General features: G+C 49.7%; 1 protein-coding gene across 2 annotated transcripts in view; it reads left to right on the forward strand.

Annotated features, from left to right (window-relative positions):
- Nucleotides 1-23,929, forward strand: part of PAPPA2 (pappalysin 2) — a 184,525-nt gene extending 160,596 nt beyond the window's left edge. Inside the window, exons 21-23 of one of the 2 annotated variants that reach the window (XM_039483154.1) lie at nt 20,800-20,898; nt 23,280-23,374; nt 23,685-23,929. In XM_039483154.1, the coding sequence (XP_039339088.1) occupies nt 20,800-20,898; nt 23,280-23,354 (174 nt within the window). In that variant the 3' untranslated portion in view covers nt 23,355-23,374; nt 23,685-23,929. Of the gene's footprint in view, nt 1-20,799; nt 20,899-23,279; nt 23,384-23,684 lie in introns of both variants that reach the window. The other variant, XM_039483153.1, reaches the window with a different exon arrangement.
- Nucleotides 23,930-24,321: the final 392 nt, after the last annotated feature.

A 24,321-nucleotide genomic window follows, 5' to 3' on the forward strand; every position in this document is an offset into this window, starting at 1 on the left:
TGTTTATCTTCTCTGTCACTCTGTGTGTGTCACTTTCTCATGTTTCTGCACAGTAACTCAGCCCATCATAAGGTCTTGTAGAACAGATCTGAATCCTGATCCAACTGCCCCTGATGTTGCTGGAAAGACCCCCATCAGTTTCAGTGGGAAATAGATTGGACCCAGGCTGAGCATGCGTTTTACGCATGTCTCTAAAGTGCATAGCAGGCTCTGTTTACTTGGGAAGGGAGCCAACTCACAGCCAATAAGCTCTGCAATGGATCTCAAGAATCTGCAGAAGTAGTGGACTGGAAAGTGTGTGTTGCACAAGACATTCTTCCCCACAGGGCATCTCTCTGCATAGGGTGAAACCATACGACAAAGCCCTCTGAAGGGCCCCTACTCAGTAGATTTTATTATCTAAATAGACAATGTGCAAACCCACAAGGAGGGGGTGGGGCGCAGCATAAGATTTGTAACAGCCCTTTCCTGGTTTCCTTCTTTCCTGTTTCTTTAAAATGTTATTTTTAATTCTTCCCTATTCTGTTGTTGTTAAGGCTATTTACATATTCAGACATTTTATATATTATCATTATTATTGATTACTGTAGCAGCTAGAGATCTCGAGTAAGATCAGGGCCCTGTTGTACTAGGCACTGCACAAACACACAGTGAGAGACAGTCCCTGCCCCAAAGAACATACAGTCTACATAGACAGGGTAAAGAGTGGTGAGATTTACTGAAACAGCCTAGCTCATTTGCTCTGCTCTGCCAAAGCAAAGCAGACACCAACCCAGCTTAAGCTTCACATGGTCAAAGTAGCCAGCGTAAATATCTAATTCATTTTCCCCGTCTATGTAGTTTGTTTCCTTTCTGAATGTCTCTAGCTCTGGACAATGAAACCCATCTAGTCATTTTCACTGGCTCACATGCACTAGCCCACTATTGTTGTATTTGGGGATCCATCTCTTCTTCCATTGCTTAAATCCAAAGAAGCTGTTTGCGCTGAATTTTTTACATTTCTATTAATAGCTGATGTGCATAAACCTTCCTTTATAAAACTTTCTATTTGTTTCCCATGAATCCTAAATTAGAGTAAAAAGTAGCCTGTGTGGGTATGTATCTGTCTATTTCACACCCACACCACTGCACCGGCTGAGAAATTGTACTTGAACAGGGGTGGGCAAACTTTTTGGCCTGAGGGCCACATCTGGGTATAGAAATTGTATAGTGGGCCATGAATGCTCATGAAATTGGGGTTGGGGTGCGGGAGGGGGTGAGGGCTCTGGCTGGGGGTGCGGGCTCCAGGATGGGGCTGGGGATGAAGGGCTTGGGGTATAGGAGAGTGCTCTGGGCTAGGACTGAGGGGTTTGGAGGATGGGAGGGGAATCAAGGCTGGAGTAGGGGGTTGGGGCCTGGTAGGGGGGTCGGGGGTGCAGGCTCCGGGTGGCACTTACCAGAAGCAGCATCCGCAGGCACCACCCTGGCAGCTCCCATTGGCCACAGTTCCCAGCCAATGGGAGCTGCGGAGGCAGCACTTGGGGTGGGGGCAGCATGCGGAGCGGAGCTCCTTGGCTGCCCCTATGCACAGGAGCCAGAGGTGGGACATGTCACTGCTTCTGGGAGCCATGTGGAGCGGCTACCGACCCTGCTCCCCGGCTGGAGCACCAGAGCAGGGCAAACCCCAGACCCTGCTCCCTAGCAGGAGCTTGAGGGCCAGATTAAATGGCTGGTGGGCTGGATGCGACCCACAGCTGTACTTTGCCCATCCCTATACTAAAACCTCTTGTCTTCACACACAGAGTCATAGGACTGGAAGGGACCTCAAGAGGTCATCTAGACCAGTCCCCTGCACTCGTGGCAGGACTAATTATCTAAACCATTCCTGACAGGTGTTTGTCTAACCTGCTCTTAGAAATTTCTATTGATGGAGATACCACAACCTCTGTAGGCAATTTATTCCAGTGTTTAACCACCCTGACAGTTAGGAAGTTTTTCTTAATGTCCAACCTAAACCTCCCTTTCTGTAATTTAAGCCCATTGCTTCTTGACCTATCCTCAGCAGTTAAGAAAAACAATTTTTCTTCCTCCTTCTTGTAACAACCTTTTACATACTTGAAAGTTGTTATCATGTCCCCTCTCAGTCTTGTCTTTTCCAGACTAAACAAACCCAATTTTTTCAATCTTCCCTCATAGGTCATGTTTTCTAGACCTTTAATCATTTTTGTTGCTCTTCTCTGAACTCTCTCCAATTTGTCCACATCCTTCCTGAAATGTGGTGCCCAGAACTGGACACAATACTCCAGCTGAGGTCTAATCAAAGCAGAGTAGAGCAGAAGAATTACTTCTTCTTCGAGTGATTGCTCCTATGCATTCCAGTCAGGTGTGCGTGCCGTGCGTGCACGGCTCTTCAGAACATTTTTACCCTAGCAACTCCGGCGGGCCGGCTGGCGCCCCCTGGAGTGGCGCCGCTATGGCGCCTGTTATATACCCCAGCCGGCCCGTCCGCTCCTCAGTTCCTTCTTACCACCCGTGACGGCCAGTTGGAACTGTGGAGTGCTCTCTGTCCTCCACAACCCTAGCTCTCGCTACTTTTTCCTGTATATAGTTCTTTCATTACTTAGTGTAGATAGTTCTGTTAGTTAGTTAGTTAGTTTTAGGATAAGGATAAGGGGGGTTCCCCCTCCCTTTCCTCTCCCGGTGTGGGCTCATGCCCAAGGCACCGGGCTTTAAGCCCTGCGCATCTTGCCAGCAGCCTATGCCGGTCGGGGATCCTCACGACTCCTGCCTCCGTTGCCTCGGGGAGAGTCACAGGACAGATAAGTGCCCTATCTGCTCCGCTTTCAAACCCCGGACGCGTAAGGAGCGGGACATTAGGTTAAAGCAGCTCCTAATGGAGGCGTCGCTCCTGCCCCCGGCACCGTCCGCGCCGGCACCGAAGACTACATCGGTGTGGAGCGCACCAGCGGCCCCGAGCCGCTCCGGCACCGAGGCTCCGCGACCTCAGCTACCGGCACCGAAGGCCCGGCACCGCTCCCTGTCGCCATCAAAGAAGCGCAAGCTGGCGAAGGCAGCTGCCAAGTCCCACGCTGAGGGCCCAGCAGCCAAGTCATTTACGCCACCTGCGGTCTCCGCTGTGGCCGTGCACAGGACGTGCACTGGGCCGTTGACTCCGGTGCCGCAAGGGCCGTCAAGTCCGGCACCGCCATGCTCCCCGGCACCGACCGCGGTTGAGCTTCGGCTGCCATCCACGCCTGAGACTTTCTCTACGGCGCGCGAGCTCATAGAGCTCACAGAGGCTCCGAGCCTCCGGCCCCCGGCACCGCCGGTGCGGGCTGTTGTATCGTCGGGAAAGCCGGCAATGATGATGCGGCCCCCCTCTCCGGACGGACGACACAGACGGCGCTCCCGGTCCCGGTCTCGTTCACGGTCCCGACGCAGGTCACCGTCCCGCCGCTCAAGATCCCGGCGCCGCTCACCATCGCGGTACCGGTCACCGTCCCGACGCCGGTCGCAGTCCCGGTACCATTCGACATCGCGGTACCGGTCGCACTCCCGGCGTCGCTCCAGGTCCCGATCGCCTTCGCGCCGGTACCGACGGAGGTCTGCGTCCCGGCACCGTTCCCGGCACCGTGACTCGCGCAGCTGCTCCCGGCACCACAGGTCCGGATCCCGGTCGAGCACCCGGCACCGGTCGAGCTCCCGGCACCGCGGCGGACGTTGGTCTCGGTCACCATCCCGATACCGTGATGCCCGGCACCGATCCTCGGCACCGTCCGGGGCCAGACTGCCTCTCTCCACGGCGCAGTCCGTCAGCGCCTCTGCACCCCCATGGCCATCCCGCCCCGCGTCGGTCGCTTCCGGGGCAGACAGCAACAGGCACCTGCCACCTACTCCGCAGAGCCAGCCTCAGGGTGCACAACAGTGGGGCTTCTGGGTCCCCTGGGCCCAATACGACACTCAAGGGGTACCCTTTCCTCCAAGAGCCCCTGCCTCTGAGCGCAGGGTGCCGGAGGCCACCGTCAGCCGACCGCCCCCTTTGCCACCGGGTTCAGTTTCGGTACTGCCTGACCCCCAGAGGCATCCTCAGGCCGAGCCAGCCGATCAACCGCTGGAAGATCCATCCACGGAGGCTGTCGTCCAGGGCTTGTCCTCGTCGTCGTCACCAGACGAGGCGGTGGCCGGAGCATCTGCCAAGGATCCTCCACTGATAGACCTGAGGGCCCACCAAGACCTCCTTCGCTGCGTGGCGAAGGCCATAGATCTCCCTGTAGCAGAGGTCCAGGAGGATGAGGACCCTGTCACGAACGTCATTGGAGTGGAGGCTCCAGTACGGGTGGCCTTACCGTTCATTCGGACAATCCAGAAGAACGCCACCATGCTCTGGCAGTCGCCGGCATCCATCCCTCCTACGGCCCGCGGGGTCGAGCGCAAGTACTCAGTCCCCCCTACGGGCTATGAGTATTTGTATACTCACCCGACCCCAGACTCGTTGGTCGTGCAGTCGGTCAACGACAGGGAGAGGCATGGTCAACCTGCCCCTGCACCAAAGTCAAAGGAGGCGCGGCGAATGGACCTGTTAGGCCGCAAGGTCTACTCGGCCGGAGGCCTGCAACTTCGCATCGCCAACCAGATGGCCCTCCTCGCCAGGTACACGTATGACATCATGGTGTCCCTGGCGAAGTTTACAGAGCTGCTCCCAACAGCCTCCCGCCAAGAGTTCTCGGCGTTGTTGGATGAGGGAAAGAAATCTTCCAGGTCCTCCATCCAGGCCGCCCTAGACTCCGCGGACTCGGGAGCTCGGACCCTAGCCTCAGGAGTGACGATGCGGCGCATCTCCTGGCTGCAGTCCTCCACACTGCCACCGGAGGTGCAGTACACATTGCAGGACCTGCCATTTGACACCCAGGGTCTCTTTTCCGAGAAAACTGATGCCCGGATCCAGACCCTGAAGGACGGTCACATAGCGATCCGCACCCTCGGGATGCACACACCGGCTCCACAGCGCCGGTCCTTCAGGCAGCAACCCTCACGGCCTTTCGCTCAGCATCGGTATCGCCCTTACAACAGCAGGCGACCGGGCCAAAATCGCCACTGTCCATCCGGCAACAGGCGCAACCAGAACCATGCCCCTTCCAAGGCCCCGCAAGGCTCCAAGCAGGCCTTTTGATGGGACGCCCGAGGACGGCCCATCAGTCTCTCCACCAGCTCCTACCCTTTTGTTTTGCAACCGCCTCTCCCATTTCTTTTCGGCGTGGTCCCATATAACTACGGACAACTGGGTGCTCCAAACAATCCAGTCGGGATACCGCCTTCAGTTTGTTTCGCTCCCGCCTTCCCACCCACCCTCCCTGTCCCTCTACAGGGACCCCTCTCATGAGCAATTCCTCTTACAAGAGGTCCAGACTCTGTTGAGCGTGGGTGCCATAGAGGCAGTGCCTCAAGACAGGCGGGGCAGGGGATTCTATTCCCGATATTTTCTCATCCCCAAAGCGAAAGGAGGGCTACGTCCTATACTGGACCTTCGAGAGCTGAACAAGTATCTGCTCAAGCCCAAGTTCCGCATGGTCACCCTGGGGACCATCATTCCCTCTCTGGATCCGGGAGACTGGTTTGCCGCCCTCGACATGAAGGACGCGTACTTCCATGTCGCGATCTACCCTCCCCATCGACGCTACCTGCAGTTCGTAGTCAACAACGTTCACTACCAGTTCGCAGTGCTACCATTCGGCCTATCCACCGCACCGAGGGTGTTTACCAAATGCATGGCGGTGGTTGCCGCAGCCCTCCGCCGTCGTCAGATACACGTCTACCCATATCTCGACGACTGGCTGATTCGCGGAAAGTCTCGGCGGCTGGTAATGGACCAGATGACAGAAATCCTGTTCCTCTTTCAACGACTCGGTCTTCTCATCAATGCCGAGAAGTCCTCATTGATTCCGTCGCAGCGGGTGGAGTTCATTGGAGCGATTCTCGACTCCACGTTGGCCAGGGCCTGCCTGCCACGATCGCGGCACCAGACAATGGTCTCCATCATCAGAGACCGCGTCACCTTCCCTACCATGACGGTGCGATCCTGCCTCCGCCTCCTGGGCCACATGGCATCCTGTACGTATGTCACCGCATACGCGCGGCTCCACCTACGCCTGTTCCAGTCCTGGCTAGCGTCGGTGTACTGGCCGCATCGAGATCCCATCAACATGGTGGTCACAGTCACCAAGCCAACCCTCGAGTCCCTCAGCTGGTGGCTAGACCCGGAGGTCGTGTGTGCGGGAGTCCCGTTCCACCCTCCTCGCCCATCCGCCACTCTGACCACGGATGCCTCAGCACTCGGCTGGGGAGCTCACCTGGGCGACCTACACACCCAAGGCCTTTGGTCACCCCAAGAGCTCGCTCTACACATCAACATCCGCGAGCTGCGAGCGATCCATTTGGCATGTCACACCTTCCGCACCCGTCTGCAAGGCCGCTGCGTGACAGTGTTCACGGACAATATGACGGCGATGTTCTACATGAACAAGCAGGGCGGGGCCCGCTCCTCCCTCCTCTGCAAGGAAGCAATGCTCCTGTGGGACTTCTGCGTGACCCACTCGATTCACCTGGAAGTGTCCTTTCTTCCGGGAGTGCAGAACACGCTGGCCGACCATCTCAGCAGGTCGTTCCTCTCCCACGAGTGGTCTCTCCGTCCCGACGTCGTGCACACAATCTTCCGGAGGTGGGGGTTTCCCCGGATAGACCTATTCGCCTCCAAGGTGAACAGGAAGTGCCACCTGTTCTGCTCGTACCAGGGTCGCTCGCCGGGCTCCCTGTCGGACGCCTTCCTTTATTCCTGGAAGGATCACCTCCTCTACGCCTTCCCTCCATTCCCACTCGTACACCAAGTGCTACAGAGGCTTCGGAGGGACAGGGCCCGTGTCATACTCGTCGCTCCAGCCTGGCCGAGGCAGCATTGGTACACCCTGCTCCTCGAGCTCTCCATTCGGGATCCCATCCCCCTTCCGTTATGGCCGGACCTCATCACACAGGACTTCGGCAGACTCCGCCATCCGAACCTGCAGTCCCTCCATCTTACAGCCTGGTACCTGCGTGGTTGACCCACGCAGAGAGGGACTGTTCGGCGGCAGTACAGCACGTCCTGCTAGAGAGCAGAAAGCCTTCCACTCGCTCCACCTACCTTGCAAAATGGAAGCGATTCGCGCTCTGGTGTGACCAACGAGGACTCAGTCCTTTCGTAGTCCCTGTCCCTACCATCCTGGACTACCTCTGGTACCTTAAGGAGCAAGGTCTTGCGGTCTCCTCCCTGAGGGTACACCTGGCAGCAGTGTCCGCCTTTCGTCCATCTGTGGAAGGTCGGTCCATCTTCTCCAACCAGATGGTTTCCCGCTTCCTTAAAGGCCTGGACCGCTTGTACCCGCCGGTGCGGCGTCCTGCCCCGGCCTGGGATTTGAACCTCGTCCTGGCCAAGCTTATGGGTCCGCCCTTCGAGCCTCTGGCCACGTGCTCTCTGCTCTACCTCTCCTGGAAGACAGCCTTCCTAGTCGCAATTACATCAGCGAGACGAGTCTCTGAGCTCCGTGCTCTAACGGTTGGTCCACCATACACCGTCTTCCATCGAGACAAGGTGCAGCTTCGACCACATCCGGCCTTCCTCCCTAAGGTGGTGTCGGCCTTCCACCTCAACCAGGACATTTTCCTCCCAGTTTTCTTCCCGAAGCCACACGCCTCACTTCGTGAGCAACAGCTGCACACCCTGGACGTCCGCAGGGTGCTTGCCTTTTACATCGAGCGGACGAAACCCTTCCGACGTTCGACCCAGCTGTTTATCGCAGTCGCCGACCGCATGAAGGGCGAGCCGGTCTCCTAACAAAGGATTTCCTCCTGGGTGACGGCATGTATCCGCACATGCTACGAGCTTGCTCGCGTGCCAGCATGCCGCCTCACCGCTCACTCCACGAGGGCGCAAGCCTCGTCGGCTGCCTTCCTGGCCCATGTCCCCATCCAGGACATCTGTAGAGCGGCTACCTGGTCTTCTGTCCACACCTTTGCCTCCCACTACGCGTTGGTGCAGCAGTCACGAGACGACGCAGCCTTCGGCTCCGCGGTTTTACACTCCGCCACGTCTCACTCCGACCCCACCGCCTAGGTAAGGCTTGGAAATCACCTGACTGGAATGCATAGGAGTAATCACTCGAAGAAGAAAAGACGGTTACTCACCGTAGTAACTGTTGTTCTTCAAGATGTGTTGCTCCAGTCCATTCCAGACCCGCCCTCCTTCCCCACTGTCGGAGTAGCCGGCAAGAAGGAACTGAGGAGCGGACGGGCCGGCTGGGGTATATAACAGGCGCCATAGCGGCGCCACTCCAGGGGGCACCAGCCGGCCCGCCGGAGTTGCTAGGGTAAAAACGTTCTGAAGAGCCGTGCACGCGCGGCGCGCACACCTGACTGGAATAGATAGGAGCAACACATCTCGAAGAACAACAGTTACTACGGTGAGTAAGCGTCTTTTCTCGTGTGTTGCTTACAACATTCCTGCTAATACATCACAGAATGATGTTCGCTTTTTTTTGCAACAGCGTTACACTGTTGACTCATATTTAGCTTGTGGTCCACTATGACCCCCAGATCCCTTTCCACAGTACTCTTTCTAGGCAGTCATTTCCCATTTTGCATATCTGCAACTGATTGTTCCTTCCTAAATTGAGTACTTTGTCTTTGTCCTTATTGAATTTCATCCTGTTTACTTCAGACCATTTCTTCAGTTTTTCCAGATCATTTTGAATTTTAATCCTATCCTCCAAAGCACCTGTAAGTGTACTCTGTATGCCATTATCTAAATCATTGATGAAGATATTGAACAGAACCGGACGCAGAAATGATCCCTGTGGGACCCCACTTGTTATGCCCTTCCAGCATGACTGTGAACCACTGATAACTACTCTATGCTACAATAAATTTGTTAGTCTCTAAGGTGCCACAAGTACTCCTATTCTTCTCTGGTAATAGTTTTCCAACCAGTTTTGCACCCACCTTATGTATCTCCATCTAGGTTGCATTTTCCTAGTTTATTTATGAGAAGGTCATGCAGGACAGTATCAAAAAATTTGCTAAAATCAAGATATACCACTTTTACTGCTTCCCCCCTATCCACAAGGCTTGTTACCCTATCAAAGAAAGCTATCAGGTTGGTTTGACAGGATTTGTTTTTGACAAATCCCTGTTGACTGTTACTTACCACCCTATTATCTTCTAGATGTTTGCAAACTGATTGCTTAATTATTTGCTCCATTATCTTTCCAGGTACAGAAGTTAAGATGACTGGTCTGTAATTCCCTGGGTTGTCCTTATTTCCCTTTTCACATCTATAGTCAGAGCCTGATTCTCCACTGCTTTGCATGACTATTTACACCAGTGCCAAGCAGGTTTTGCACTCACCTTGCACAGGTGTGAATGAGTGGAAAATGAGGCCCACAATCATAACTGGTAAGCGTAGGAGCCAGTATGTTGCAGATATAAACCGTTCTGCTCCTCTTTTCCCTTATGAAGATTGAAACCAGATGCAGTCTCTTTAGAAGCAAAAACAACCAGCTTCAATTCATCTCCATATAAAAGTTAACAAGAGTCGCAGAGACTTACTCCAGGTCCGGCTTTGGCCGATAGTCTTAATTTGCTTCAGGTCTGTGTTGTAACAGAACTCGCTCACCCTATCTCATCTATCAAGTCAGGCACTGATTTGTGGCTGTTTTGTAGGACAAAGTAACCCTGCGGTTGCTCCTTGATGTTGCAATGCAATTTATGCATTTTGATATTGTAACATTACAAAGTCGCCTCATTATGCAGCATCAGGACCTAAAGTAGGAAAGATCATCAGTGGGAGACCTCAATTTATTTCCTTGCTGTGCCACAGACTTCCTGTGTGACCTTAGACAAGTCCCTTAGTCTCTCTCTGCCTCATGGAGGTGTTGTGAGGTTAAGTGCATTAAAGATTGTGAGGTGCTCAGATGCTAGGGCACAGGGGGCCATGGGAGTGGATCGACACGTTACACTGCATCCTGACCTCCTGTGAACTGATATGCACTCAAGACTAGTCAAATATCTTACAAGATGTAGTGTCCAGCGACTGTAAAGATCGCTGAGGTGCAGCCACATCTGAAGTAAAAACCAACAGCTGTGGGGTTGCAAACAGCTGTGCTAGACAACACTTCAGGATGGGATGTGAAAAAGAATAGTGGGTCAGATGCTCAGCTTGTGTACTTCAGCATTGCCCTGTAGAAGTCAATGGTGCTAATCCAGGTTGCACCAACTGAGGACCAACCCACCCTCTCCAATCAAACTACAGTCAGAAGTAGGAAGAATGTAATGAGTTGATTTGAAATTTGGTCCAGACCCCTGAGGTTAGCACGTCTGCTCTTTCAAAAAACCTCTTAATAATCACAAGTTGGCAGGAGAACCGTGGTTGTGCATCTCATGGGAAAGACCAAGGTAATGCGTTTTATTAACGAGACAGGGACAGAATGGATTTGCAGTATCTGGTCAGAGCTTGGACACCTTTCACTCACTGAGACACTAGTCATGGAACTGGGCTTCTAGCTCTTTCGAGCCTTTGGTTCAACCAGTCATTTTTCATTTTCCTCTTGTATGTTTTTCCAGTGTAATTTTGAGCATGAGCTGTCAAAGTTTCCTCAACAGATGTTGCCATAGGAGCCTGTATTTGTTTAGGATGGGGACTTTTATGGGGGAGGGAAGGAGCAATTAGTTCTAGCAGGTATACAGAGAAAGAAAAAATCTCCCTTCTTCAGCCCCTTCCCCCCTGCCCCCATAACTAGACACTGCACATGAGAAATGATCTGGAAATCATTGAGACCCATGCATCTGAGACAGGCAATTCTTTGCAATTACGTGGAAACTAAATAAGAAATAGATTTTTTTTTTCCAGTGACTCATGACATATGGAGCAGAGTTGAAGGAAAAACTACAACATGGAATCGAGCAAAATAATTCAGACCCCACATCACACCCTTCCCTGGGTGCTGCACTAGGGTGATGCAGTAGATTTCATTCTGAGGCAGGGCCCAAGCATGGTGCTAATGCACATGGTGCCCTTTCTCAAATGGGACAGAGGACTGATGGCCTCACCCACAGTCAGTTAAGACCCCTTGGCACTTTTCACAAGTGTACAAGTATTAACCCTGCTGCCTGCTCATATTCCAGTTTGGGTCATTACAGGCTGGCTGGCTATTCCCCCAACAGTTTTAGCTGGATACATTTCCTGCCCTAAATGGTTGTGTAGCATTACTGTTAAACCTGGGCAATGGATCCTAGTGCTCAGGAGCCCTGACTGCCAATCCCAATTCTGACAACGACCAGCTCTGAGGCCTTGAGCAAGTCACCCAATGTCTCATCCTCAGTTTCCCTATGTTGAGGGGATTAATGGAGGTCTGTGAAGCACAATACAAGGGCTAAATATTATTAAACACCTTTTGCCTTCTATCCCAGAGGCGTCTGCATTTCAGTGATGGGTGCGTATGCACGGTATGAAAACTTGGTAAAATGCTTTGCTTCCAGGAATGAAAGGTATTAGATAAATACAAGTTGTTGCTATTATTGTTGTTGGGTCCCATGCTGTAGGGTCAAGGGGTAGGAGGAGGGGCAAATGTAAATAGGCAGTTGGGGTACAGGGTAATACCAGCCCGAAGCCATTGACCATGCCTGTGTAACAAGAGAAAGTATGAAACGTGTGGTTAAGGTGCTGGACTGGGATTCAGGGAGATGGGCTCAGTTCCCGGCTCTGCCACAGACACTGTGTGACCTTGGGCCAGTCACTTCATTTCCCTGTGCCTCGATTTTTCAACTGTAACATAGGTACAGGGTGGGAGAAAGGACTTATCTGGTGTATGTAGATTGTAAGCTCTTGAGGGCAGGGGCTGGCTCTTACTCTGTGTTTGTCTGCTAGGTCTCTGAGCTTGGTTAGGTACTGCAGGTGCTACTGATAATGGGAGTGGGGCATTAGTCCACTGATTCATTGATTTTCCACCTGTCCTAGCTCTCACTTCATCCTCCTGTTTGTGGCAAAATTACATCTGGTTTGTCTTGGGTCTGTCATATGGTGCTCTACTCACCACTGAGTGATGCCGTCCTCTGGGGATTAGCTCCACCCAGTTGAGTGCCCCCTTCAGGTCTTCCAACATGCAGTTTTCCTCCCACTCCTGCAGTCTCTGTCTCTGAGGTAAGGGAGAAGAAACAGGGGGAGGGGGGCTAGGAACCCCTGAGAAAGCGTTTACCTAGTAGACCTAAGAAAGAGGGGTCGGACTAGGAAGGCTGAAGAGTGAGAAGCTTGCAGAAGTACGGTAGGAAGTAGTCCGGGGTGACAGCAGTAAGGTTGGTGTAGATGCAGACCATAACTGCTCGCTATAGGGCCCTGGACTGGAGCCCAGAGTAGAGGGCAGGCTGGGTTCCCCTGCCAGCCACTGCAGAGTAGTGTTGCTGGGGCAGTGAATGGGGAGTCACTGTGGGAACGACATAGGGCTGCGGGCATGAGGACTGCCTGTTGTTGCTTGTGTGGAGAGACTCCGCCGGAAGGAGAAAACACAGAGCCGCCTGGCTTTATAGAAGTTCCCTCACAGGGAGCTTCCCTTCTAATTAGAACCATCCTCACAGCCTAAATTTCCCCCCTTTGCAGCTTAATTGGTTGATTGGGCCCACCTGGCCTAATTCAACTCTTTTGGGGCCAATGTAGGGAGTAGACTCCATCACAGGCCGAATCCCAGGTTTTGTTCCTATCAAGTCTTGAGGACGAAAGTAGGCAGATGCGGGCTGTATAATCTGGCCCAGCTGCGGTTGGTGGTTATTGTGATGTATTTGAATGTGTTGGGCAGAATGCTGAATCTATTTATGTGACTTTGCAGGTATAGTTTCTTAAGCAGTTGCTTATGTTGAATCCACTGTTCTATAGGGGTTACTATGTTTTTCATCTGTCTCTATGCAATACAGAGTCAGTCGCCATCAAGGCTCCAGCTGTCTGCGCATGTTTGTGTTTATAATCAGGAATTTGTGCCATGTTCACAATACACAACAGTTGAAAATGAGGATTTCAAGGACCTTCTATGCATCAGAGTTGCAAAACAGTCTGTGACATAACAAGCAGTCCCTGTGGGGGGAGAGAAGTCTGCTACAATCAGCAATACTCAGAACAAGTAAACTAACAGCAGCAAGGTGAAATGTCAAGCTATATCAGAAAAATGGAGGACTTCGTCAGTGCCATGAAGGACTGGCCTGCATAGAGAGAGAGGCTGGAGCAATATTTTGAAGTAAATGTGATTCCCCCAGAAAAACATGTAGTAGCATTTCTGAGTGTGATGGGAGGAAAACCATAGAGTTAAGTACGCAGTCTGATGCCCCAGAGAAGCCAGCCAGCAAAACCTTTAAAGAGAGAGTGCAAATCGTTCAAGGGCACTTGTCATCCAAGTCCTTGAGTATAGGAGAATGGTTCAGGTTTCATAAACAGAATCAGCTTGAAGATGAATCTATTTCCTCCTTTGCAACAGAGTTAAAAAAATTATCAGAACACTGTGGCTTAACGAGGCACCAAGAGACAGAATTGTGTGTGGACTGCTTAATGAAAGCATACAGAAGAGGCTCTGAACTGAGGAAAATCTTACCTCTAAACGCGCAATAGAAATTGGAGTAGCAATGAAAACTGCAGCAAGGGATGCAACAGAATTGTATAGCTGCCCTCAAACAGAAGTAGGAAAGCATAAACTACCGGTAACCCAAGGCAAGAGCCAGTCCACTCAGCAGACAGACACATCATCAGTGTGGGAAAAGGTTCCATATTCCTTCTGACTGCCAATTTACAGATGCCTACTGCAGAAGCTGTAATAAAAAAAGTCATAGCCACGCAGTTTGTCACATTAAGAGAAATAAGAAAGAGACTAACAGAGGGTGTAGAAAAAGGAACATCAGTGTACATTCTGTAGACAGAGGCAGTAGTGATACATACTGGGAGAGTGGAGTAGCCAGTCTCAATATATATAGTGTGAGCAAAAATGACAAAGCAGCAATCTGATTGACACCCCAGGTAGCAGGGAAAAACACTTAAAATGGAATAAGACACCATCTCTTAAGTGTCTGTTATCTCACATTCAGAATATGAGAAAACTTTTAAAAATACAAACTGAGGAAGACACCAATGTTACTAAAAAGTTATACAGAAGGAAAAACAATGCCAATTGGAGTGATGCACATGAATGTGGAGTATAAAGACTGCTTATTGTTATTAGACTTATATGTCATTGAGAAAGGGGGGCCGGCCCTGTGGGGCCATAAATGGTTATGTAAGGATCCTCTGGAGTGGATATCTATAATGATGCTGCAGTCACTTTCAGCAGACTCCACTAAAACAGCCAAACAGCAGCTGGAAGGGATACTTAATGGGCCTTGGGAGTATTCAAGGAGGGCATAGCAACTCTAAAACACATGAAGGCTGAAATAATCCTAGATGAGAAAACGCAGCCCAAGTTTCATGAAGCTCAACCTGTCCCTTATGGTATCCGCCTGAAGGTAGACGCTGAATTGGGACGTCTGGAAAGGGAGGGCGTATTTTCAGAAGTGGCCAGGAGTGAGTGGGGAACGCCGATCATTCCAATTGTAAAAAAAATGTGGTGCAGTAAGGGTGTGTGGAGTGTTTAAGAATACCATAAACCCTGTACTGAACGTTGAAAAATACCCTCTGCCTCGATATTTTTGCTACACTGGCAGGGGGACAATGATTTAGCAAAACTGATTTGTCACAGGCCTACCCACAGATGGAAGTTGAGGAAGAGTCTAAGGCAGTGGGTCTCAAACTTTTGTTGTGGTGACCCCTTTCACACAGCAAGCCTCTGGGTGCGACCCCCTCTTATAAATTAAAAACACTTTTTTTCTATTTAACTCTATTATAAATGCTGGAGGCAGAGCTGGGTTTGGGGTGGAGGCTGGCAGCTCATGACCCCCCAGGTAATAACCTCACAACCCCCTGAGGGGTCACGACCCCCAGTTTGAGAACGCCTGGTCTAAGGCATACCTCACAATCAGCACACAAAAGGGTCTGTACCAGCATAACTGACTAGTGTTTGGTATTGCTTTAGTTCCTGCTATATGGCAATGGGCAATGGACCAAGTTTTGTAAGGTGTCCTGAGAACACAGTGTTATTTGGATGACATTACTGTGACCGCTGGAAGTGATAATGAACATCTGGAAACCCTAAAAGGGGTATTAAAATGTCTAGGAGAATATGGGTTACGAGCTAATTGCATAAAATGTGAATTTTTCAAGGACTCAATGGCTTATTGTGGGCATGTTACTGATGTGCAGGGCCTACATAAATCTCAGGAGAAGATTAAAGCAGGCCTGGAAGCTCCACCGCCAAAAGATGTGTCACATCTTTGGTCATTTCTGGGATTTATCAACTACTATAGCCGATTTGCACCAAACCCAGCAACCGTATTGCATCCAATGAACTGTTTACTGCAGACTGGTCAAAAGGGGTTTGATCAGCGGAGTGTCAAAAAAATTTCTGGAAGCAAAACAATTGGTCACATCAGACAGTGCACTTTAATCCATCCTTGCCTATTAAGTTAGCATGTGACATTTCCCGACGTGGAATTGGGGTAATTATATGGCTCAGAATGCCAGGCGGCAGTGAGATACCCATAGCATTTGCTTCAAGATCGCACACAGTGGGAGAACCTAACTATGCATAAATAGACAAGGAGGCTTTAAGTCTGGTATGGGGCATGAAGAAATTCATCCAGTGTCTATATAGGAGAAAATTCACCTTTGTCACGGACCACCAACCCCTAATAGCAATCCTACATCCAAGGGAAGGAGTTTCTGTGACAATGGCAGCACATATGGAACACCGGGCTCTCTTCTTAGCTGGTTACACCTGTGACATTGAATTCAAATGCAGATGGGCTTTCCTGCCTGCCCGTGCTAGCTGAAGGACAACCTGGAATAGAGACAGAATCTGTTGAATTTGTTTCAGATTGAGTGATCCCCAGTGACTTGTAGTTTAATCAAGCAGGAGGTATCCCACACTATCTTAGGTTTATGAAGCCGGAAATAGACTGATAGCCCTAATCTGGCACCCTTTTACATGCACAAAGGTGAGCTTACCCTACATCAAGGGAGTGTCGTATGCGGAATTCATGTTATCATACCTAGTAAACTATGCGCAAAAATATTAGAAGAGCTCCATGTAGGGCTAGTAAAAATGAAGGGACTCACCAGAAGTTTTGTATGGTGGCCAGGCATTGACCAACGAATACAGTAGCTCACTCAGGGAATTTTCATAATGCCAACAGGTACAGGGCATGCCTAAACCAGTGCCATTACACCCCTGGGAATGGCCATCAGCTCTCTGGCCATGTCTGCATATTGATTGTGCAGGAACATTTTTAGAAATGATGTATCTAATAGTGGTGGATGCCCATTCCAAATGGCCAGAAGTTTTTGTTTTTTTCATGAAAACCACCACAGCTGTACGAATAGGAGAAAAACTTCTAAGTTTGTTTGCAAGAACTCGACTGCCAGAACAAGCTGTGAGTGACAACGGTCCTCAGTTTAGTTCAGTGAGTTTCAGTGAGACATGAAGAAAAACAGTACTAGCCATATTCCCTCAGCACCATATCACCCAGACACAAATGGTTTTCTTGAAAGGTTAGTACGAAGTTTTAAGCAAGCCCTGCGATCCATGACAGATAAGCACTCATTACAACCGAAGCTGTCATGCTTCTTGCTAAAATATCGAAACACAGTACATACCACAACGAACCAAACACCTGCAGTGCTGTTTATCAGCTGAAATCTCAGGTCACTGTTGGACTTATTAACGCCAGATCTACATCTACAAGTTAGAAATCATCTAGTAAGTCAAGCGATGGCGAAGGACCAGTGCACCTTGCCAGATACAAGTGGGTCAAACAGTTCTGGTGCATTATTATCGGGGTCACAGTACATGGCTTCCAGCAATTGTTAGTGCACAAACAAGTTCTTTGTCCTACACAGTACAAGTGGCACCCGATATGTTTTGCTGCCACCACACTAACCAGTTGCGAGATTTGGGTGTGACTCCGCGGCTGACAAAAGAGGCAAAATTTGGAGAGCTGCTAGTTGTTCCAACATCAGTGCCCCAGTTTGACACAACCACCAATAACATTATGCCACAAAGCAGCTGTGCTGAACGACCTGCATTGTCCGAGGGAACATCTGAGTCAGACGTTGCTGGAAACACACCACCTCCTCAAGGGAGTGCTCAAAATGTTGGCAGATGCTATCCAGAAAGAAAACGCAAGCCACCTGAAAGCCTTGACTTGTAACTGGACCTTGTTTCCTGCCCCCCCCCCCACACACACACACCCAAGTCTTTCTGAAGCTGATGTGCCCATTTCATTTCAGGGAGCAGGATAGAGGTGATGTAGGGAATGTTTTGAGCAGAGTGTTGAATCTGTTTACGTGAATTTGCAGGTATAGCTTCTTAAGCAGTTGCTTATGTTGAATCCGCTATTATATAGTGGTTACTATGTTTCTCATCTAATGCAATACAGTAGAGAGTCAGCCCTCATGGTTCCTACTGTATGCACATCGGGGATTTGTACTGTGTCCACAATACACAACAGTTACATCTGTCAGCATTGCTTCTGCATCGAGAGAGCTGCGGCACTTATGGTGCCTGGTTCTGCGTTTTGGCTTTCACTGTTGTGGGGATAATGCCATCATGTTTTAATGCTCATTCTCAGTAACGCATGCCTTGACTAGACGGGGAGGACTCTGCTAATGGGGAGTGAACCCCAGAGGTTTGGAAGTTTGGTTCAGCTCAATGCTCAAAAGGCTGGATGTCCATTTGGGCCATCAAATCCACTTTGCTCTGCAAAATGGAACTGGTAAGCTCATAAGACCAGGATTTCTGGCTGTATTTCCAATATGTCCAGCTCCTGATGAGAATAATCTTTCCAGCGGCTTTTGGTGCAGGTCAGTACCCAATAGCATGTAGACTAGAGCCCGGTGAATATTTAATTCCTAATAATTTATTCAGTGAATGCTGCCTCCTTTCTGTTATGACCAGAGTGTGACATCACATTTATGTGTTACTCAACTTTATCCATGAATTTCTCTGGTAAATAATTCTCAGTTACAGCTTGTTCCTGAACAGTTCTTTGCAAATACTTCGAATTCATGCAATGGTGTTTAGTTACACAAGTCACATGTCCTGGTTTCTCATCGCTGATTGGGTATTTCTCTTCCATGTTTATATGATTCATAACTAACCAGCAATGGTGCAAATTTTGACTTGTGTGTTTGAGTGTAAGCTTTGCAGTCAGAGAGCTGCCCTGTTCAGTAGTTGTGCAATCTGAAATTCCCTTTTGTCTGTGAATGAAGTTTATTCACTAGAGGCTTATCTGGTCTGGGGATTTTTTTAGCTACACTGATAGAGGAGCACCAATGCTAACCCAAGATGAACACATGCTGCATTATTGTAAAAAGTGACCTGTATCTGTGTGGCTACTGGGGTAACCCACACCAGTGCGAGCCATTTTTTACATCCATGCAGTGCATTTGTACTAGGCGTTTGTAGCAACGTAGCTACATCAGCCTAACTACACCGGGGAAAAAAATCTCACTGTAGGACAAGAGAGGGGTTTTCCAAGGCACCTAAGTGACTTAGGAGCACAACAATGGGACGTGTGCTCCTAACTCACTTGGGTTCTTCTGCAAATCCCACCCCAAGCCTTGACTATTCCCAGAACATGAACACAAAAGGGGGGTTGGAGTGAATTTGTTTAGCAATTCCAGCAAATGTTCCTGGGCGCTTGTTTTGCAGTACTGGCCCAGCTCTTTTAAGGACAAACAATGAGAAAGTTTTACAAAATTGTTGTGTAAAAGGCTGAGTTTTGGCTGAAGGTAAAGATGAGGGGGAGCAGTATTTCAGCACCTCTAGTCATCATTAGGCTGGGGCCCTCTGCAGTGAATCACAATCACAGGCTGCTACTCTGAAACCAGTCACTAATCAGGGGCTGAACTTTGCCTTGCTTTCTGTGGGCATGCAGGAAAATGAAGCAAAATGGCACGAGAACCTCCTCTCCCCTTGGTGCACTGGCCAAGCATGGCTGTGGTCCTTGTGCTCCCATCTGGCAGGGACTGGAGTAGTTTAGTGCAGAAGATGGTGATAGATTCCCCAAAGGAGGGTTGTGATGAGGTTGGGGCCCTGGCCGTGTCCCCTTTCCTGTGCACCAGAGATGCAGTGGGGCTGGCACACAGGTGGCAGCATTTTGCACTCTGGATAAGATTATCATTAGGGTCTGTGCTCTGTGACTCTACCCAGTGCTCCTATGGAAACTTGGGAGCTAAGCTATAGCATCTTTGATGTGTAGCGATGCGAGACTCACCTGGCATGGCGCCTCCTGATGGATGTCCAGGGAATTAGCTTGCCAGTCTCTGGAACCCCCTTCTGTCAGCTGGTGTCTCGCCTGTCGCTGGCCCCCATGTCCCTCCCAGACCCCGGTGCCCCTTCTCTTGGGGTTCTGCCCCCTGCAGTACCCCACAGTTTAGCTGAGTCTCCCCTCCCCGGGGAACCCGCAGCTCCCTATCCCCACCTCGCCCCTGTCTTGGGCTACTGCCAGTCACCATCTAGCCCCCACTCACTGGGCAGACTGCAGTATAATTGCTACTCATCATTGGCAAGGAGGGTCTGGCCCTGCTGCCTCTGCCTACCCTTGGACTGCCCCTCTGCAACCCTAGTACCTTTCTTGGCCTTTAACGAGGCCTGTAGCCTGGGGGTTTTCCAGGCTGGAGCTCCCCAGCTCCTCTGGCCTTTCCCCAGCCCTGCTCCACTTTAGGTGCCCTGCCCAGCTCCCAGCAGCCAGGCCTGTCCCTCTCAACATCTAGAGAGAGACTCTCTGAGCTCCAGCCTAGCAGCCCCTTTATAGGGCCAGCTGCGGCTGCTTCCCCAATCAGCCCAGGCTAATGGTTCCCTGCCACAGCCCTCTCCCAAGGCTGTTTTAAGCCCTTCAGGGCAGGAGCGGGTGACCACCCCGCTACAGATGGATTTGCCTGCCCTTTTTCTTAGTCCCAGGCAGATTAACCATGTTCTGTACTGAGCTCTGACTGTGTGATCAATAGGCAGAACCTACACATCCTCTCTCATTCTTAGCTGTACAGCCTAAGCCACAAAGCTCAAATTTGGAGCCAAGATTCCTCAAAGTCTGGGCTGGGAAGATTTTGGGGTCAGTCCAGTATGCAGTTAGTCTAGGGCCCTGATCTCACCGTGACATTGACTTCAGTGGAGCCGCATCGAACTGGAGTAACTTGGTGGAAGAGCAGGCCCATGTAGCTCAGAACTGGTTCTGAACTCACCCAAAGTTCAGTGGCATTTGATTCTAAGGTTTGGTTTGGTCCATTGTTGAGGTAAAGCTGGCTGTGAAGCTCACCTCTGGATTTGAACTTCCCTGAATTTCAGGGGGTTTGGTTTGGGCCCGTCTCTAGTGGTAGGTGGCATCCTAATACACTTCCCTCACTTTTCATGGCTGTACAGAATTGCTCCTCAAGCCCTGGCCTACACCCCCTTCAGAACTGAGCCCCACACTGGCCAGCTGATAGACTGCTTTTCTGGGGACACTTTCTCTGTAAAAGCTTTGGGAAAGTGCGGCAGTGTTGGGCCCTAGACAGTGATGGTGGTGCATGAGGGCTTTGTTGAAGACCCGCAGTCGCGGGTCTTGGGAGGAATTTTCCATTCATGAAGCATCCTAGCTAGTCTCCACTCAGCAGTTACTCATTTCTCTCCCTAGCCTTTCCAAGCAGATGGCTGGTGTGACACCATCAATAACCGGGCGTATTGCCAGTATGATGGGGGTGACTGCTGCTCCTCCACACTGTCCTCCAGGAAGGTAAGTGAGCTTCCCACAGGAGGCAGAGGGGAACGGGCCGAGTTCAAATAAGAGCTCAAGGCAGCCAGTGGTTACAGGCTTTGCTGCACCTTGGAACGGAGCCTGCAGGCTGATACCCAATCAAGTGGAAAGCAGACCTCAAGGGGCTTGATCCAAAACCTACTGGGGTCAGTAATTGACCTAAATGGGTTTGGGGTCAGGGCCAATGGGACTAAATGTTCAATCCAACTCCCACAGACATCCATGGGACTCTTTTCCCTTCAGGAAATTGGTCACTCAGACAGCATCAAGTTACTACAGTAAGATTTGGCGTTACAATGCTGCATGACTCAGCATCTCAGTGATGCAGTGATTTTGTCATCCCACCCAGTTTCTTTCTTTCTTCCTTCCTTCCTTCCTTCCTTCCTTCCTGCTGGACTTGGCCTTTGTATTCCATCTTAGAAAGCTGTGCCTGTGGGTAATTTAACAGTTGCCTCTTTTGATTTGTGAATCAAACTGGCCCCTCTTTTTCTCCCATCCCTAGCTCCCTTCTTTACTACCCCTGCCATCACACCCAGGTTTCACAACATTTCCTTCCAAAAGACATCCAAGAGAAAAACAAACCTTAGGGCACAGTTACTTTCTCATTCCAAAAATATGTGGGTCTGGTTCTTTTCTTCCTTCCCTTTATTATGGATCTTGAATCATTTGTCCTTTCATCACTTGTAAAAAAAAAAATCAACTGCTAATGTGTAAGCTTGATGACAGGAAATGGGTGTTGTACTAAAACAACTAGAGCCGGGCACCTACAATTTCACTTGGCGATCTTACAGAATTGCGGTGATACATTGTAGGGATAGGACTGAATGAAACTCTGATGATCCTAATAATATTAACATCTTGGGGATGGAGAGAGGTGAGGTGGTGGAGGGCAGAGGTCGTTGGGGGGGTAGCAGTCACCTAGCTCCATTGTGAATCCACCAAAAAGCAGCCAAATCAAACCGCTGAAAAGAACAAATCGTTCCATCTCCTCAGAGCCCCACTAGCTTTTCACATGAGCACAAAAACCCTCTGTACTGATTTGTTTATTTGATCAGAAATGGAGGAGAGCAAGAAGTTAGGCTCAAATACAAAACAACTGGCATAGACCTTTCATCAGATCGGATTGAAAGAACCCAACACGTCTTTAAATAACAAAGAATTCCTGGCTCCGAGTTTGGTTTGTATGGCTTCCAAGACCCTCATCTGTCAACTCCCTTGCCTGTGGCACCCCCTGCTACAGTGTTACTATGGTCCAGCTCGGGAAGGTCCTAATCACAAACTACTGCATGCAGCAACACTGGGAGTTTTGCTGCTACCAATTAAGCCACATAGCAAAACAAACTTACTTGGTTGGGTGAGGTCAAGGACTGGAATAGAAGGGGTGCTGCAAATTGGGATATATGGTCACTGGCAGAGCTGGAGGATTCAGTGCGGTTAGAGCAGGGGGTGGAGGTCAGGACAGAGACCCCCTAAGTGCAAATACACTACATAGATCTAACCCTTCCCCCACCCTCCCACGCCCTCCATACACACCACCACCCAATTTTTTTTCCTGGGAATCTTTTGTTTTAGCTAAAAAAACCTCTCTACTATTTTTTTAATCAATCCTCCCAAATTTTCACTTTTTTGTCAAAAATTGAGGAAATTCCACCCAAAAAATTGAAAAAAATACCAATTTGAACAGTTCTAACCAGCACCTCTCCCAAACTGCCTCTGTGTTCTACAGCCTACCTTTAAAAATGATAGTCTGTAGCTGGTATGATTGCAAAATATACCTTGTCAACATGAACCCAATGCAAACATCTGCCTGAGTTTGCACACAGCATGAAACAATAGCACTGAGAGGGGTGAACTGCCTCATTCGACTCTGTGGTAGTTAACTCAGATGCCAAGCATGGTCATTAACATATGCACCGTGGCCTCTCAGATGGTAGGAGCTTATTTTGTGGGTAAAGTTTGGAGAAGTACCTCTACTTCCCTCCACTCTCTACCATTCAAGCCCTATAGGGTATGGTCTGCATCCGGTACAATGTGCCCCAAAACCCGATTGAGCCATTTGGGTGCTGCTATAATACATAGGAAGAACCATACTGACCTTGGCTGGCTCCTATACTGGCTATCTGGGTGACCAGTCCTGCCTAACTTCATTCCTGACTCAATTCTCACTGAATCATGGAAAGACCCCAATTGACTACAGTGAGAGCCTGAGGTTAAGCCCTAGTTATTGGAACCAATTAAAAAGCCATTGGTTCTTGTATTCTACCCTCTTGATCCTCAGAAGGGCTCATTGTAATCAGGTTTCACATCCCTTTTCCAGTGAGCGACTCTGCAAACCCATTTGCTTCTTTCCTTCCCCTCAGGTGATCCCATTTGCTGCTGACTGTGACCAAGATGAATGCACCTGCCGGGATCCAACTGCCGAAGAGAATCAATAGTGGCACCACGAGCGGCTCCTGTGAGCGAGGCGAGCACCAGAGGAATAAATGGGAAACAACCGGGGCCGGTGGGAGAGTGAAAGGTGGCTTGAGAGAGGAAAGAGGAGAGTTGGGAGGAGGAGATGGGAAGGAGTCAGAATCAAAATAAGGATGATCTCTGCATGAAATTGGGCACAGGCATCCAGCATTCTGAGGCATCCTGTGAAAGGAGGGATGTGCATGATGAGGAGAAGGGGGGAAACATCTTGAGGAGATGGTGGATTGAGAGCGGGAAGACAAATCTGCTCAACACATAGTTACACCTCCTACCCTTCTGTCATCCCCTTTCAGAACCAAAACTGAGATCCAGGACTTGAGCCAAAGCCCAGTGAACTCAGCAGGGATGAGTCTTTCCATTGACTTCAGCCAGCTTTGGATCAGGCCCTAGAGCCAACAGATGAGAAGCTGCCATGGACACTTTGTTACTGTATCAATGGTTTGCCACCTACGAGTGTCTGTGTTTGCTCTGAATTTCCTCACTACTCACTTCCTCTACTGTATAGGCTCCTTTTAGCAAGGTTGAGGTACTTGTGATCTCTCTGCAAATATTTAAACATAATTCTATATATATATAAATATATATATATATAAAATATATATTATATTTTTTTTGCTGTTTATTAAGCTGAGAAAGAATACCCTTCGTAACACCCATGCTGCTGTGAAGTACAAACTATTGGAAAAAGAGGTTGGAAAAGAAGTGAACTTCCCAAAATTTGCTGGGAGGGAGAGGAAAACAGAGAGACACCAAGCAGGGCCTTTAATTCTAATAGGAAATGCCTTGCCAGTAACCCAAAATTAGGGGCAAATTCTAAGAAGTACTGAGCACCTACAAATCCCAGGGACTTCAATGTGATTTGAAGGAACTCAGCTTCATTCAGAATTTGGTCCTAAGACAGTATTTGAGATATGGTTATCCTTCAAAATA

The sequence above is a fragment of the Mauremys reevesii genome, linkage group 8 (genome assembly GCF_016161935.1).
Source record: "Mauremys reevesii isolate NIE-2019 linkage group 8, ASM1616193v1, whole genome shotgun sequence".
NCBI lineage: Eukaryota > Metazoa > Chordata > Testudines > Geoemydidae > Mauremys > Mauremys reevesii.